The 18379-nt window shown below is 30.2% G+C and overlaps 1 protein-coding gene across 8 annotated transcripts in view; it reads right to left on the bottom strand.

Moving 5' to 3' along the window:
• The window catches only part of LOC141454567 (kinesin-like protein KIF12), a 33509-nt gene that overhangs the window by 5576 nt on the left and 9554 nt on the right, over positions 1–18379 (bottom strand). For 4 of the 8 annotated variants that reach the window (XM_074128951.1, XM_074128959.1, XM_074128953.1 and 1 more), the window contains 10 exons: positions 14551–14629; positions 13356–13577; positions 11915–12058; positions 7189–7330; positions 7021–7115; positions 6794–6935; positions 2248–2366; positions 2060–2164; positions 975–1101; positions 326–551 (listed from right to left, as the gene is read on the bottom strand). In XM_074128951.1, the coding sequence (XP_073985052.1) occupies positions 326–551; positions 975–1101; positions 2060–2164; positions 2248–2366; positions 6794–6935; positions 7021–7115; positions 7189–7330; positions 11915–12058; positions 13356–13577; positions 14551–14629 (1401 nt within the window). Of the gene's footprint in view, positions 1–325; positions 552–974; positions 1102–2059; positions 2165–2247; positions 2367–6793; positions 6936–7020; positions 7116–7188; positions 7331–11914; positions 12059–13355; positions 13578–14550; positions 14630–15160; positions 15301–16508; positions 16660–17244; positions 17377–18379 lie in introns of those variants that run through there. The other 4 variants (XM_074128955.1, XM_074128956.1, XM_074128957.1 and 1 more) reach the window with 4 other exon arrangements.

Below are 18379 nucleotides of genomic sequence, written 5' to 3'. Positions count from 1 at the left end.
TGAAGCAGTAGCAAAGGACGTTAAAAAACAATGAGAGCTTTTTAAAAAAAACAAAATCACAAAAAACATAAAAAACTGAGTTAATAAAATCGTAGTTTCCGTCAATTGCTACCAAACCTTTAATACCGTAAGCGGCATTAGAAACAAAACAGAATCAAATCGTGTATTTCATGGATCCGTAAAACATATTATTTCGGAAAAACGCAAATTGGAAAAATGCACAGGATTCTCTTTACAGAAAGAAAAAAAAAAATTTGTTAACAGAAGACTCCCGTAAACACAAAAAACAATTAAATAAGTAAATAATAATGAAATAAAAACTTACGAATTGACATCTTCTAATTTTCTGAGCAATCTTTCATTTTCCCTACAAACAAGCTCTTGATCCCTAATTAATAAATCCCTGACCGCAAACAATTCTGAATTCTCTTTTCTTAATGCGTCATTTTCATTTGCATAATGCCGGACAAGTTCTGCAAGCTCAGATCCTTCCATATCTGCAATCTTCTCTAAATCTATATTTGGTGGAGTTGATAATCGCAAACGGTTGGCTTTAAACATTAATTAAGACAAAAAAAAAATTAATAGAATCAAAAATTGTTAATATATACATATGTATTAAGTAGATCTCAGTGATTAAAAAAAAACTTCACTTCCTAATGAGCTTGTCGGGCATCTTTGGTGTTCGTTTTTTCAATACTGTAATTTGGTGATTTCAAATAACAGCCTTTCTTCTTTCCAAAAAAAGAAATGTAGTGATTTGTAAACTTTAAAAATTCATTTCGGAAGTGAAATTTAATTTAGTCAAAATATCTCTTGGACTGATTGTATTGAAAAGTTTTACAATAAAATAAATTAATGAAAGGTATAGGATCAGATTGAATTCCAAAGTAAAGTCTAATCACTGTAACTAACCTTTTCTACTAAAAATAAAATAAATAAATAAATAATAAGTAATATATGTATAAACACACCGGTTATACTAGGATCATTAGCAATAGCATCAGCGCTTAGCCTTAAAGCGGTGCGAAGATGATCATTTTCACTTTGAAGAGCTGCTACTTCTCTTTTAAGACTGATTATTAATGCTTCTCTCGGGTCCTATGAAATAGAAAAATTTAAAATTGAGACAGGGATTTTTAAAAATCATATTAATCATATAAAGCACAAGGAAATATAATTTTCGAGTTTAGAAAAAAAAGTCAACTGATGACTCTTCAACTGTAGATTTACGAATGCACTGGGGTGGCCTGATATTTCAGTAGATGTAGTTCATTACAGATATGTAAGAGAAATGACTTTGTTGCATAAATGCTTCTTTATATTATAAATTTGGTAGTGTCCAATCAGAGCACTAAAAGTGCCACACTATCTGTTGTGGTCAAAAATGAAGATATAGATGGTTGATTATAAAAAGAGTGGCTACAGGCTAAATCCAAAGAGACTAAAAAATCTATTGTAACTTCCTGAAGTTCAGTGTTGGTGCGCAGATTGAAAGCCTCTTTAAAGAGTTAAATTAAGGGGTAACCACAATGATGTAGGTTTTCCATGCGAAGTTAAATGGTATAAAAGAATGCCTTGGAGAAGAATCTAGAACAATAAAATGGGTATAAGAATCTTCTTTGATAATCAAGCAACTCTAGAAAACACTTTCACCATTTTGCTCAGTGAAGAATGTTTAGACTTTTTTTGGATTACTGGACATTCGTGGATTGAAGGCAAATAGCAAGCAAGAGGAAAAGGGAGGATCTAGATCAGTGATGTTCTTAAATATGGTACTGAGACAGGAGATTGCAGCCTCTTTAATTTCTAACGGATGGGACGTTCAGGTACCTCGCATATGCAACCCCCATGCAAAATATTATTAATTCTGTAATATTTCATGAAACGTGTAAAACATTTATTTCATAATAAAATGGATAAGGAACTTTTAATTGTAAATGACACTTTTCACGATTTAAAGAATAACATATAAAACGAATGAAAAGATTAAACAAAAAATATTAATTTATAAAAACTTTAAATTCTACACCTAATTAGTAAAATATAAAAAAATTACCATAACAACTATAGGTTTATTGCGTATCTTCTTAGCACGCGATGCATATCTGAGAGTGTTAACAGTTTCAGTTACATTTGAACGTGCTGGTGATACACATGCAATCTGAAACCAAAAAATAAATGCTTTGTTTCAAGTTTATGGTATATGTAAATAACAAAGAAAAAAAACCTTGAAAACTGTCTTACCATCAAAGTGACACCATTTCCAGCTAAACTGTCTGCTAATAGTTTTGTTAATTTACTATCTCTGTATGGTATATGTCCATGCTTTTTTTTACTATCACTTAAAGATGCTATGCAATATCCTATGGAAGAATTATTAAATTAAATAAATTTTGTTTATAAAAGATGAAATCACATTTTATTGAAACTAGAAATTAAAAACAATGAATATTAATAATATCGATGAACACAGATGAAACACAAAATAAATACTGAAAAAAAAAATACTGCCCACACATAGCAAGCTTCATTGTATCTTTCTTCAGCTACACTCTCACAATGGGTGAGAAAAGCTATAGAAATAATATTGATTTCTACTCTTATATTGATTCATTATTTATTCATAGATAGAACGAGTTTGTTGGTTTTTTTTTTTTTTAACACTTACATGTACTTTCTATATTATACGTACACTGTATGTTCACTTCAATCAATTAATGAAATATTTACTCCAGTCAAGTTAATTATAATGTAACGACTATGTTACAAAATGGGCAGCATTTTAGTAATTAACAACGAATTTTATGCTTAGTTTCTGATACTGATATTGTGTTGGGTTTATAAATATGATATTATACGTATGTGATTGAATTTTTTTTCTACAAACTATAACCCAATAAAAAAAAAAAAAAAAACAGATTAGCTAAGTAAGCCTTTGACCCAGAAGCAAAGATCGAGCCCATTTACGTCTTACCGACATTTCTGTCCCTAGGACAGTGTTTTTAATTACAAGACCAATGCTGTTCGGATGCCGACAGTGCACTCGGAAGGGAAAATTTAAGAATAGTCTCATTCTTCTGAATTCCGGGATATTCGCGCTCAATGACCAGAATAATGCTAATGAGTTAATCTGTACCCTAAAAATTATTTACTTATTATTATTAATTATTTGCTATTTATTTATTACTTCACATTATTCATTAATATCAAAGCCATCCCCGTATGCTTGTTCAAATTAAAGTTGTGCTCTATTAAGTCTGTATACACAGTCCCTACCCGCATGTAAGAAGTATTGAGACTACCACTTAAATTCACTTAGTTATAAAAAATGTAAGCACAAAAGGCTAAAACATATCCTGCTATAATTTAACTCTATGTTGCAAGGTTTTTCTTTTACCTTCTATTAAGTTTGGAGAGTATATAGGCACTGCAGCCTGAAACCTCCTTTTGTATATATGTTTATACAACTGTTTTTAAATTGTTAATAAACTTTTCAATTTCAATTTCAATTCATTAATAAGTTCTGATAATAAACAAAATTCATGCATTTAATTATTACAAATTATGTTAAGTTTAGACCTCAAGAAAACATGAAAAAAAAGGCAAAATCTGTTTTTATTTTAGGTCGTCTCGTGTTTAGGCGACGCCACGATAAATAAAGAAAGATACCAGTTTGCTCGATCCCCAGTTTTACTCTAACGACTTTATGTGAAGAAATTTACGTTAATGATCTCAGTGGATGACATCACAGATTTACGAGCCTGCATCCGTGATAACCACTATAACAACGATCGTGTTGAAAAAGAACATGGCAAGAACGTGAATAAGGCCTCAAATCTTACGTGCTAGATACATTATGGTTTAAAATGAAACTTAAATTAAATGCAAATAATCTTTGTGGGTACTTCTATTCTCTGTGACTGCAATTTTATACTTGGCACACTTTCTGATCTATGATCTTGTGAAACCCGGAAGGTTAGAACAGTATATTCTACAAAATCCATCTAATTTTAAGTATTTGGCGAAGGTGAAAAATAAAAACGTTATTAAATATATTGTACAAATGAACTTTTTTTCAATTTCAATTTATTTCGTTTGGCAATAAATGTAATTTTGTAGTTAAAAAAAAAATCTATGTCAATATTATCTTCCTTTCTTTGAAATAGTACTTTTCAAAAATAGTGACGGTTAGATTAGGCTTGTACAGGAATAAAGATAAATCCATTGCGACTTAAATTCTGTACTGTGGAACCATAAACAGTCAGTGTTCTTAAATGGGATGTGTCTAGTCTGTAAAGTGAAGAATTAAAGTGTGTCTGTGGGTTTGCTAAACACAAATAGTTGCATACATCATCTGCGCAGGGACGCTAAGATCACTTAAGAAATAGCTAGCCCATTCCTCCATAGGGAATCGTCGAATGGTTTTTCTTTTTAAAAATAAATAAACAAAGACAAAAAATATGTTAAGAGATCAACTTTAAACCACTTCCTAAAATCCTGTCAGTTCTCTACTTGAACATCTAAACTTGACTTGAAGATCTAAATGAAAATTAGCGCCAGTTTAACACGAGAAGGAATATAAATGGATTATCCTTAAGGTTTGAAAATGAATTTCTTTCTCTAAGTAGAAAACAAAATTCAATGTTAACTCCTACGATCTAAGTGACACATGACCTTTTCTTTAATTCAAAACAAATTAAGGAACAAATTTTCTTCCTTGACATTTCTACTTCCCTTTATAAATAAAACATTTTCTAATTTGTTTTATAAATAAATAATATTCAAAGTATTTTCCTATTCAAAATAAAAAAAAATTGATTCTATATTTAGATAAACATTGATGGCTTCTAATTAATTAGTTTATAAAAATTGGAGGATTTTTTTATTCTTATAGGAAATAATAAACATGCACATAAAAAGGAGTGTTTTATGTTCTCACTCGCAGTTTCCTGGAATGTTCGTGTCTAGCATTAGATGACGATATTAAATACTAAGTTATTGTAAAATTGGAAAATACATTTTCCTAGTTGTTTAACTAATGATAAAAGGCGATAAATGCTAGTTTCCACCCCTCTGATGTTTACATACTTATCGTTTGAGTATCAAGACACATTTTTATCTTCTCTTATTTATTTTTTCTCTCTCAAAAAACCGAATGGGGGAAATAGCAGTCTCCAACGGGAGTAAGACCTACAATTTCTTTTGAAATTCTGTCACAGCACAATGATTATCGTGCGGTTCTGATGAAGCAGTGCCGTCATCTGTGATTTATTTGATATTTTTATAATATTCAGAACTTTATCAAAGTACTTAACGTGTAGCATCGAGGTTATTACATCATTATACATTATTAGAGTACAAATATGCAATAAGAATTTGAAGTTCGGATTAAATCATTGGGAGCCGTTTTTGATGAAATTTTAAAAAAGTGAAATATCCAGTCAATGGAGCGGTACTTCTGATTAAGAGATTTAGCTACGTTACTGTCCGATCCCAGTGGAATATTCTACAAAATATAAAGTTGGAGCTTCTGGCGCGGGTTTTGGTTTTTCTGCTATTGCCCACAAAGATACGAGCATGTCAAACTTCTTTTTTTTCCGCGGGGATCTCATAATGTGCATAAACGGTTAAAACTGAAAACCAAAAATTTGATACAATTGAAATAAAGCAATAAATTTGTAACAATAATAATGAAAATATCTTGCGCAGCAAATACTGGATAATATCGTGAAAAAAAAGTCGACTCAAGCATCTGTTAGTAGAAGTAGCAGGTGCAATCGTTTAGTCCAGGTGCTAATTAATATTAAGATAAACATGGCTGGCCTAGTTGATCAAACAAACTAAAATTTAAGTTGCTAAATTATTCTGGAAACAATTAATTACAAATCTATATGACAAATTAAGATGTAACAAAGTGCTTTTATAGTTCTGTGATTAACTTAGGTAGATAGATAATTACTAGCCTTGAATAAATTATTGTCTTATTCTTTAATAGCTCTTAGCCTAAGCAATTCCATACATCCATTCATTCATATTTGTGAGCAGAATAAAAATAGATAATATTGTAGCGTAACGATGATGGACTTTTTTTTTTTTTTTTTTTTTTTGTTTACGTCACTACAGTAGACTCAACAGATAATAGCAACGGTTCTGATTACACTTAAATGCCTTTATCATTAGTAATTTATAAGCAACAATAGAATGTAGAGGTTATTCAAGTTGACGAATTTCTGAAGAATTCAGAGCATTTCTCGAAAGAATTACTTAAAAAGTGCGTAACTCCCTTCCTTCAATTTTTTTTTTAAATTTTATGTTCCCATTAAAAAGAGTTTGGAAATTTGAACAGATTTAGGAACGACTAGAATTGTTTAAAACTGATTCATTTTAGTTTATGTAATGATCCAGGCAGAATCATTGAAGAAGTAAGTTCTATTTTATTATATAATGAAAGCACACTCCCACAATTCTTCTTTATTCATATTTTGTATGTAGAAGACAAAGAAGAAGAAGAAAACATTCAGCTGGACTTTAAACACGATTATAAAACTAGAAATAGACAACAGTGCTTCGACAGTTCAATCCACGATTGAAGAATTTTTTTTTTCCTATCAGTGATTCGATTGCTACACATAGATTGCGCTATAAATATAGGTTTAACTGATCGGATGCAATCCTCCTTTTCGTCATCGTTTACCTCTGCTACTAAGGTAGAAAGATACCTAGAAAAGTTACTATACACTAATTTACTTTCCTAATTTTAAAAATAGAAGAATATAGTCTAGTAGCTAACCTAAAACCATAAGACTTTTGTTTATATTGTTTGCCTCTTCTAATGTTTTTCCTTCGCTGTGGGTTTTCTTCGTCATTTCACTGCCAGCAAGATCAACAAAATTTATTTTTCCTTGTTTTGTTATGAACACTCCATTCTCCATCTAGAATTTTCCAAGATATTGTTAACAAGAAAAATTTCTATCTTAAGTTTAATTTGATATAAATGCAATATTGATATGGTTTTACCTGTTGTTCAGAAGTAATATAAACAGTAAGAATAGTATGACTTCTGCTGGAATGTTCATTCATTGTATGTGATCCTACCGCTCTGTTTCTCATACCTTGAACATCAATGCTATCACATTATTCTATAAATAATAAACTATAACAACAACTTCAGAAATTAACTAATACCTTCTTCTAATACGGCTAATAAATCATCTAATTCTTCGCAATCAACTGTAAACAAATTTTCTACAAAAAATCTTCCAGACTTTTTTGACCATCTTACAGCAAGAGGCTTACGTGCACTACCTGGATTAAGTAGATCAATTACCTGCAAATAAAAAACAAATATTATAACGTTATCTTTAATCTATTTAGCCAGGGCACATATTTTAAAAAGTGGTATAAGCTTCAGACATCCCGCTTCAAAATAGAATAAACAAAGGTAGAAAAAGGAAATTATAAAGAATATTCCATAACTCTGAAGAACAAACTATAAACTCGAGGATCAAAACAATAAGCATCCGAAAACCATGAAAGTGTTGAAACTACAAGGGTGTGATAAATCGAATTATCCATCTTTGCAAAAATAAAATAAAAAAAAGTTTGTTTTATAAGATTATATAAACTTGCAGGCAGCGCAAAAATAATTTTGCGTAAGTGATAGATAATAAGCGCGTGTTTCCAAATAAATGTTGATTTTCATTAATATATGACAAATTTAATTCCATAATTACAATTTTTTATCGTAGGATTGATAGTTCTTCAAGGTTCTGCTATTTCTTCGAGATCTTTGTTAATATATACTTCACGGAGCTTTTTAACATAGACTTTAATTAAGAGGTAACCCCTTAAAGAAGCAGCAAAGAGCCAAATCAGGAAAGTGACATCCCTTGTCATGTGGCTCTATCTTTTAGGAAACCATGATATCCTGTAGCCTTCGATATTGTGTAGCATATTAATATAGCGTTCTGAACCCTACTCTACTTCATTGGAGAAAAGTAAAGACATAAACCCCAATTTCTAATTTAATATACGAATCTACGCACTTATCTTTTATATCCATGAAGTCGAGCTGAGAAATGGATTCACGCGGAAATTGCAGGTGTTCCTGGGTCATTCCATGTCAAATCAACACAAAAAAAGACCATTTTTGACCTTACCATCTCGGATTTTCTTGAAATTTGGTACATGTGTACTATTGGTATAGACTTGGAAAAATATGAAATTTTACTGTGATATGTCAACTGGTTTATGAGTTACAGGGCTGTAAAGTTGCCAAAAATGGACTGAAAAACAGGGAACCCCGTGTTTTTGAATTACTGTAGAAGCTTTCCTAATTGAGCTACAGACTTGGGATTGGTGTCATTTTATAGCATATATAATGCCCTTTCCTGTGATATGCGACACCATATGGGTTAGGATAAATAAAGTTTGTTAAATTTAAATTTTAAATTTTTTAAAAAGTACATATTTTAAAATTTTAAAATTAATTCTATGAATAGCTAGTAGTGTTATGAATCACTGGGCAAAATATTAATTTGGGACGACAATGGCTTCATTGTTAAAAAAATTTAAGACTAAAGCTCCTTTTCATGGAAAATATATTTTAATAAAATTAAAGTGATAAATAAATTGAAAATAGTAATAATGAATCAATGAATCATAATTAATAATTATTAAGATTTAAAATATTGATTTTGAAATCATTTTTGGAATTAATAATTATGATTACAGTAATTATTCATATTAATTAGAATATATTATTTTAATGAAATTATGCAGTTAATCAAATTGTACAAAAATAATTCAATTCAATATCTTTGTTCAAGAACAGTCTTCTTTGGCTGAGATATCAGCCTCTTTAAGTTGGTTTAAGTCGGCAAAGGGCCTTGTGATTGCGTAGAGGGTTCGGTAAAGAGTCTGGCAGCTCATGCCAGTTTGCAACGACCCTATGAAAATCAAATTCAAACTTCACTACAACTTTTTGAGTGGGCAGTAGAAAACATCACCAACAGAGACTTTGCATATTCAACCCAGGAAGACTATGTTGAATCTGAGTGTTTTTTAAAAAATTGGTTTGCTCAAGCATTGGCTATTAAAGGAACACAGCAATACCATGCTTCCATTCCCAGAAGTAAATCCAAAATATTGGTTAAAAACTTTTCTATGAACTCAGAAGCTTGCGAAATGGAAGTTTCAAAATTCCCTGATAAACTAAAATTAGCCGACATATCAGGTTATATCAGTGTAGTCTATAAAGAAACTGGATATGTTTTAGAGAAAAATGAAGAACTTGATGAAGTAAAAGTAACTTTTCTTCATCCAGCTGGACCCTCTAAATCATCTCGCATCCAAGAAATGCCGATATTATTTGGGTCTCAGTAGTGGATGTTTTGATAAAAATTGATCCTGTGACTCTGACTGGAAGAACTTACATATGTCCCTCTAGAAAGTGACGCATGTCAAACAAATGAAGCGTTTTCAAGCTTAAAATAATAAAGAGATCCTATTACTTAATAGTATGTTTTACTTTGGACTTATTAGTGGAATTATTATTAGCATTATTGTATTAACATGAATTCAGAGTTGAATTAATCGGATTGGAGCTTTAGTCTTAATTTTTTTTAACAATGAAGCCATTGTCGTCCCAAATTAATATTTTGCCCAGTGATTCATAACACTACTAGCTATTCATAGAATTAATTTTAAAATTTTAAAATATGTACTTTTTAAAAAAATTAAAATTAAAATTTTAAATTTAAATTTAACAAACTTTATTTATCCTAACCCATATGGTGTCGCATATCACAGGAAAAGGCATTATATATGCTATAAAATGACACCAATCCCAAGTCTGTAGCTCAATTAGGAAAGCTTCTACAGTAATTCAAAAACACGGGGTTCCCTGTTTTTCGGCCCATTTTTGGCAACTTTACAGCCCTTTAACTCATAAACCAGTTGACATATCACAGTAAAATTTCATATTTTTCCAAGTCTATACCAATAGTACACATGTGCCAAATTTCAAGAAAATCCGAGATGGTGAGGTTCAGACCCCGTGTTGATTTGACATGGAATGACCCTCCTAAGAAATAATGACAAGTGCGAAACTGAACTTTGAGTGCAGGCTCTAGAAGTGGGTAGAACAAGAAAGATTTCATCATTTGTAGAAAACCAACGAAGTTACACCTTTTTTTTTGGTTTAGAAAATTAGTTTTTATTTATTTATTTTCTTTTTTTCGCCAACCTTTAAATGAAATAAATAACTATATAAACAGCCTTGATTAGTTAAAATATAAAAATTTTATTGTAAAATTCGGGACAAGGTTGCGTAAATTTAAATTAAACAATAAGTTAGAAGTTTTATTTTGCTTCAGTGAAGCATTTCACAAATTTAACTGTTGCGAAAATGGGTATTTCCATAATTTTTTTTTTTTTTGTTCTAACTCTATATTAATTATTTTAAACTGACTTATAGACCACGGAAGGAAACACCTTTAAAGCAAATTGCCGTGACCAATATTAAATAGTTCCTAGGTTTAGTACAGGATATTTATTAACTATTAAATTGATAATGTAAGTCAATAAATTGATAATGTAAGTCAATAAATTGATAATGTAAGTCAATAAATTGATAATGTAAGTCAATAAATTGATAATGTAAGTCAATAAATTGATAATGTAAGTCAATAAATTGATAATGTAAGTCAATAAATTGATAATGTAAGTCAATAAATTGATAATGAATGAGTCTTAAATATTATTTTAACTCAAATACTTTTTGTGACAAAAAAAACAAAAAAAAACTAACTATTGAACTCAGTAAGTACTAAAACTATTGTTCCTAAAAAGTTTTAACTGTAATATCAGAATGTTTACATTAAAACAAAAAAATAAAAATTAAAAAAAAATAACTAAATACCCAGTGCAAATTATTTTATCAATATTTCCTACAATAACGACATTCTTAAATAATAGCATAAACTCAAATTGGAGCCTATAATTTTGTCCAACTATTATTGATCTAAGGTGAATGTGAAGAAAGCAAAGACATTAAATAAAGAAAAAAAAAAAAAGAAGAAGAAATTCTTTTAAAATACAAAGAGAAAGAGAAGTTATTATTAGACTAGAATATGTGGAATGTCCCCAATTTATAATTGACTAGTAAGCCTAATATTGAAGCATTTTGGGAAGTAAAATCAATAAGTGTTTATGATTATTGACTAGCGATAATTTATTCAAGGCAAGATAAAAGTGTTTTAGTTGTTTCAGCAAAAGCGCAAAATAATAATGAATGAAATAAAAATGATAGTTCCTTTTACAAAAAAGAGCGCGTAAAGAGAAATGTAAACATGTTGCAAATCGATTACTATTTATTTTTTAATAATAAATAAGCTTACTTAACGGGTTATATTAAACACAGTGAAAATCAGCGATAAGATCTGAGATAAACTGAAGAACTGAAAATTGATATTATGTATATTCTTAATTAAACCATTTGCGACCTCTGAACTTTATTGAAATGTGCCTTGGTCGTTGAACAAATTCATTTTTAGAGGGTTCCGAAAGAGTGTGCTTAATTAAACTTCAGAATTCTGCCCTTAAGCGCGATTTCAGTCTATGATTTCTACCTCCAACATAACTTCAATTATAAATATGTAGACGAAAATTCGAAGTTATAGCTTTCACCTCTACACTAAAATCCACTGCTCTTCTTTGAAAATTCCTTTAATGAAAACAGATTTTAAGGGGAAACTGAGACGTGAAAGATTCCTTAAAAGCTTTGTTGCACTGATCATGCAATATTTAATTCAACAGGATAAATTCGAAATTTGAAGGTCGTAAGAGAAAGCTGATTGAGAGTTTATTTTTTTAAAAATAAAATTTCTGAATTATAAATAATTATACATACCTTTTCATTGTATATTTCTAAAAATGATGCTTTAAGTATGAAGTTCACATTACTTTTATCTTGTAAAACTTTAAAGAGGTACAAAAAAGCCCTGAATATAAGTCCATGGTCTTCAGAATTTATGTCAACTTTTTTTCCATTAAACTAAAACAAAAAAAAAGTTTGTAAATTTAAAACATTAGATAAATTAAATGTTCCCCATTATTCTTAATTTGAACTAATATGAAAGAGAGAGAGACAATAAAAGAGTTTTATATAAAAATAAAAAATGAATATGATAGTAATATAATATAGTAACTTGTACTAAGGAAATGAAAAACACTGGAAGCGGGTAAAATGAGATGTTTAATGCTAACAGGTAGGTGTGCCCGCACATACATTGTGGGCAGATGCGGGCAAAAAACTTGATATGAAATTCATTTTACGCCATAACTGTTTTTAGAATTGTAGTTAAAGCCAATTTATCTCTCATTTAATTTTATATACAAGGAAGAATTTTTTAATTTAAAACGTTTTTGAAGTACATCTATGGCATTTGGAGTTTTTAATTTTATTAACACTGGCAATATTAACGCTGTTTCCAAATAGATGAATGGCAGGGGATAATACATAGAGTGGAAATTATTTTCGGATAGCCTAATCTTTACTCTAAACGAATAAAGCAAGCCGATTTAGGAAACCCAATTAGTGGGTTAATGGAGGGGACGACTAGAATGAACAAACTCAGACTCAGAATAAAACGTGAAGCTCTACTGAGTACCTGGATAAGCCGGGATAGGAAGAGGGCTATTCAGTAAATCCTATAACACCACATGGGCCACCGGTTTCCATCATGAACCAGTTTTGAGACTGAGAAATTAAAACTAAAGAAGAATTGGAGGGATCTAAGAAGGGTTCTCTCTGGTCTACAACTATTTTAAAAGTAATTGAGTTGAGACCATTATTTTCTCTTCCACAGCAAGCTGCACCTGGGAGTTCTTGTTACAACTGGAACCTGCTTGGATGGCCAATCATTTAACTAAATACTCAAAGCGGGGAGTCGTGAGAGTCAAAATTACTTATCAAAACTTATCGAACTCTCCAATACTAGAGTTGATAAAAATAGTACTTATTTAAAATATTTATTTACGCAGCATTTTTCTGCAATTATAGAATAAAGAGAAACCTCTTAACATGTTGTGTAAATATAAACCTTTGAAAAAAATATTAGTAAATCGATATTTTTACTTTATTTTAGTTTCTGACAAAGGTGTCCAAAGATGCAGTAAATAATAGTTAATTGCGATTATGATTACTCTAATTTTGAATTATAAAACCCAATATTAAAAGTTAATGAAAACCAGACCTTAACTATCATTATCACAATCAACCAAACTTAAAATGAAAATTTTAACGCATGAAAAGTAAAAGTGAAATAAAAAGCAGATAAATAATGGATTACTAAAGATGGTGGCCCAGTTAGAGTATGGGTTTTTCCACTTCCAGTCTGTCCATAACAGAATGCTGTCGCACTAAACCCATCCACTGCCATTTCTATTAGCCTAGTGATGCCTGAATATTGCAATACATCTTCTTGGGTGGCACCAGGTTCAAATACTACATTATACGAGAACTGTTTGGTTTTAGTCCCTTTCAGGCCAGGAACATCGTTTAAACCTGTTAACTGAAATGAAAAAATAAATTAACATTCTACAATTCTTTAAATTCAAAAATTTTAAAAATTTATGTTAGAACACAGGAATTTGGTAGTTTGAGTCTGTACCAGTTTCTGGAACCTGCCAGAATGTAATATGATTTTAAATTTTATGTACAACTGCGGGCTATAAGTTTCCCGAAGAGACGGGGATTATGCCCAAATGCAATAGCAAATGAAGTGGAGATTAATTTTTTTATTTAAGGCTAAACTATTTACGCACAACTTTCTTAGGAATCATATCAAATAAAAATAATCAATAACTATTTCAATATAAATAATCAGAGATTTAATTACGTTCTTAGATAAAACAAAGTTCCCAGAAATGATGTAACGCCAATATTTATTATTTATATTTAATTAAAGGGCAATAAACAAAATAAATATTTCTTCTCAACGCAGTTAATACATTTTCTTCTTCTTCTTCTTCTTTCATGGTGCCACAACCCAGTGGGTCTTGGCCTCCTCAACAGAACTATTATTTTGTTTTAAAAATATAATTTCACAATGTGTTGCAAAAATGTGACATTGATCGTTCTCGAATAATATTTCCAATTTTCTATATGTGGGTAAAAAAATCACTCCATATACATGCACTTACGTTCAATTACAAAATATAACACGCCCTAATGATGGGACACCAAATGATTTGGACAAGTATGTACACATCATTTCAAACAAGCACAATTTGTAAATATTTCCATCGTAATGTTATCATAGGCAATGGAATTTAAAAATACAGAACTAATTATTACGACATACTTATCTACGCAATAAACTAATCAATAAGGTATCATCTATAAATTAATAGAAAGTAGTGACGTGTTGATGAAACACTGTCCTTGAAAATAAAGAAAAAAGGGCAAACCGAATTATTTATTCACACTTATTGATTTACAATCATTTAACCATCTGTCATAACAAATAAAATATTGAAACTTACTAAGATTTGTCCATTACCAGGGAATTCCACAACTGAACCATCATTGTATTTCATTTCTCTTGGATTTAATGGTCTTACCCTGAAAAATAAAATCATTTTATAATATTAATTGGAAATGTTTTGTTATTGTGTACAAGATTATGTTTCTTTGCATCTTTGCCAACAATTCAACCTTCAAAAATTTTACTAAGCGTTCTTTATATTTCCGTCGTAATAAACTTTTCAATTTAGGAGGTTCCAAGGAGACGACAAAACAGTTTGAAGCTGAGAGTTATGTGTTCACGTGCGGGTAGAATATGTTAAAATCGAGTGATTATAAAGAATCACCATCTTGGTAATCAGTTTGGAAACCAACATCTCTCTAAAATAAATTTTACTTATTAATACCGGACTCAGCCCTGCAGCAGTACTAATTTTTTTGGGTGAGTTTCGTAGAAGTGCTTAAAGTGATATTAAAGCCTTGTCCAGTACAATCTGGAATAATAAAGGACTCACAAGGTCACAAGTATTCCTAAAAATCTAAATTTTAAGAAAACATTTCCCCCAAAAAATTTCAGGGAGATTTCTGAAAGAATTAAATATAATAATTTAAGTTCCCATTTCTACTTACACAAACGGAACTTACAGAAAAATTTAGTGTGAGTAAAAAAAATCAATTAGAATTATAACTGAAAGTCAGGCGCGTTCTACATCAGATTTTGTCTTCACGTAACAGAGAAAGCAGACAAAACGATTTACTAGAACCTTGAACTGATAAACTGTTAAAACTAAATTTTTGTGTTAGTAACCACAAATGTATTGACATTTTAAGAGTAACAACAAATAGAATATTTGATTCATAGGTCATATCAATAATTGATAAAGAGAAAAGGCCTGTAAGCAAACGGTTATTCTTTTTGAGTATCGAATGTTTAAGGCAATTTTTTTTTGTAAATGTTGTTTTAAGAAGGCCTTCCTAGTTTAAGTTGGTAAGGATGGATGAAAATACAATAAGTACTTGAAAATGAGGCATATATAATACGATTCATGGTCCACAACATAACTGCTTCCTTAGTAACTTAAAACATTCTTACTAAAACGTAAAAATAACATACATACTAAATTACGCGTAACATTTAAAATTTTCTTATAAAAATTCGTATTTCTTAGCAAGATTTTAATTTTTTTACACTTCTTTTAGAACCATGAATAACAAGCAGTTTGTTGATAATTCTGAAGGGATTTAGTTCACAAAAAAGCTGTACAATTTTCAAACTTTCAAAGAAAGGAAATGTTTGGTAATTTTACTAAAATAAGGGAGAATAAAATTATTGTTCATTGTCAATGGCAACAGAATACGTAGAAGGGAAGTAAAACAATTAGCCCATAAGGATCTATTGTAACATTCCCAATTAACCAGCATGCACGATGTGATAATACTCAACTAGCGATAGCGAATTATTATTTAAATATATTTGCGTAAATTTATAGTATAATTGTGCGAAGGGCAAATTCATTACAACCAGTAAGATCTACTGTCTTGATATCTGGTTGGTTTATTGCATGTGGGCGGTTTGATAAGTGACATATGTGGTTGAACGAATTTAAACGAGAATAGTAACTTGGTAGATGTTAGTGGTTTAGAATTTGTTGCACAAACACAACATAACCGTTGTTTGACAATAGCTAAAAGGGTTGGGCTTTTCGAGTACTCTCCTAGCTAGTGTACTTTCTTCTGCCATATCAACGTCCTTATGTTCCAAATTTCACCAACACCCAGACAAGAAAGTAATTTGTTTTGCTGCAAATTTTCTATTAGAATCTCGTAAGTATTCTTGAATAGACCTAGAAGGGCTTGTCAGGCTGTCTGAGAATCTGGCAACTCTGGAATTAATTACATCTTCAGTCTTATTAATCTAAACAACACCAAGAAATAGCTGGTTCCCTAAAAATCTCAATAAAACCATAAATCCACTCACTGGAAAAATTTAAAAGTAGTGGTCCATCACACGATGAATTTCTCTCTTGCTGCAATATATAAATTTGTCGAACTTCTGACACTAAATTTTATAGAATGTTCAATTATTCTCATAAATAGTTGGTGTACTAAGTCTATATAAATGTACTCAACAATTTTTTTTTAAAAAAAGAAAAGTATTTCGTTTAATATATAAAAGCATTATCTATTCCGGACAGCCCATTTATTTTATACCTTTCACAGGCGCCCACGTACTAAACACATATCACAAAGAGATGATATCGTTCCATGCGATTCCATTTTATAGGTAATCAATTACACATCAGTTATCGAACGATTCTTTTTAATAATATAATGTACTACAATTTTCAATATTTTATTCACACGATATTAAAAAAAAAAATATCGCTTTTGAAAATTTGCCAATATTATTTAATATTGTGATAGAGTAATCTAATTATTTTAAACTCTATTTAGAACCATGGTCGTTACCAGCTACGAGCAGTTGGGGGAACAGAATAAGATATAAATTAATAATAATTAAAAGAAACAGAAAAATAAAGAACTTACAGAGAAACATTAACTGGCGCGTAAACTGAAAATCTACCATGATGATTTGATTTTTTCCTAACAAAAATAAGTTAGGCTCTAACTTATATTTACTCAGCTTTATGCATTAAAAAAGATTTACAGAAAAGGAAATTATGAAAGATGTAGGTTGATTACTTGTTATTTACCTTCCTTTTGCAACTAGTATCTTTTAAACTTTGCTTTTTCCTATTTGCTTATAGTTTCGTCACTAAAGTATGCTTTCATGAGTGTTTTAATATATGGAGGAGTGCTATATGAGAGCAGTACAGTCCATGTGGAGGTTACACTTTGTTGTCACAATCAGCTGTCACCGCTGCCTTCTCAAATGAATTTATTAAATTCGAATTAAATTATTAGCGACTATTCAGTAATTATTTGAGAAGACCTGCTTTGTCAGGTCACAAAGTTTTCCCTTCATTCTGTGATCTTGATGGAATCATGAAACAGTGGAACCCTGAACTTCGTGAAGACTGGGGCTTTATTTATAAATCCTTAGAAGGTAATGAATTATACAAATAGCCTTTTTTAGGCAAGCAAAGCATCAGAACGTACACCTAAGTTTATAATCTAAAAAAATAATTGGTCTTTTAAATCAAATAAAATTAAAAACTTTGAATAAACAAGAATATTGCTACGGTTTCACATATTTAATATTCAAAAAATATATATATTTTACAGATTACTATATTTTACTATAGTCAAAATAAAATTTAAGTTTTGTGTGTATATATTTTCCATTCTCTTCCATTACTCTCTACTTTGGCTGGCTTTATTTGGCTGGGCGAACCGTTGAGCCTTCAGCAGAGCTTTTTTCGGCCTAATAAAGAAAGGTTCTGTTTTCTTCAAGAGTTAGTAGACTGAAATATCTTTTTATATTTTCACTATTGTATTTCCTTTTTTTGCTTATATTACATCAAATTTACCAACTAAGCTTTTAGGTTCTCCAACTGGTAATAACTGTAGAATAAAGCTGACTTTTCTTTTAATTTTCCCACAGACAAAAGTAACATGTGAATTATATAAACTACGTACAAAACAAGAAACAAAAAATCCAGTAACGTAGTGACCTATAATTACAAAGGGAGGAAAGACAACAACAAATAACCCTTTTGAGGACATGCCATTAACCAAGAAAGATGTAGAGCCCTGGGAAGAAGTTTTGGAGTTAATACCATTCCTGAAACTATCCAAGATTTTGAGATGATTCGGAAGGAATTGACCTAATCAATTGATCCTAAAATTTCAATACCTAACAGAACATAATCACTTAACTGAATGTTC

The sequence above is a fragment of the Rhodnius prolixus genome, unplaced genomic scaffold (genome assembly GCF_049639745.1).
Source record: "Rhodnius prolixus isolate KJV_2025 unplaced genomic scaffold, Rpr scaffold_9, whole genome shotgun sequence".
Classification (NCBI taxonomy): Eukaryota; Metazoa; Arthropoda; class Insecta; order Hemiptera; family Reduviidae; genus Rhodnius; species Rhodnius prolixus.
The sequence above is the reverse complement of the archived record's forward strand: the minus strand, read 5'-3'. Positions and strand labels throughout refer to the sequence as shown.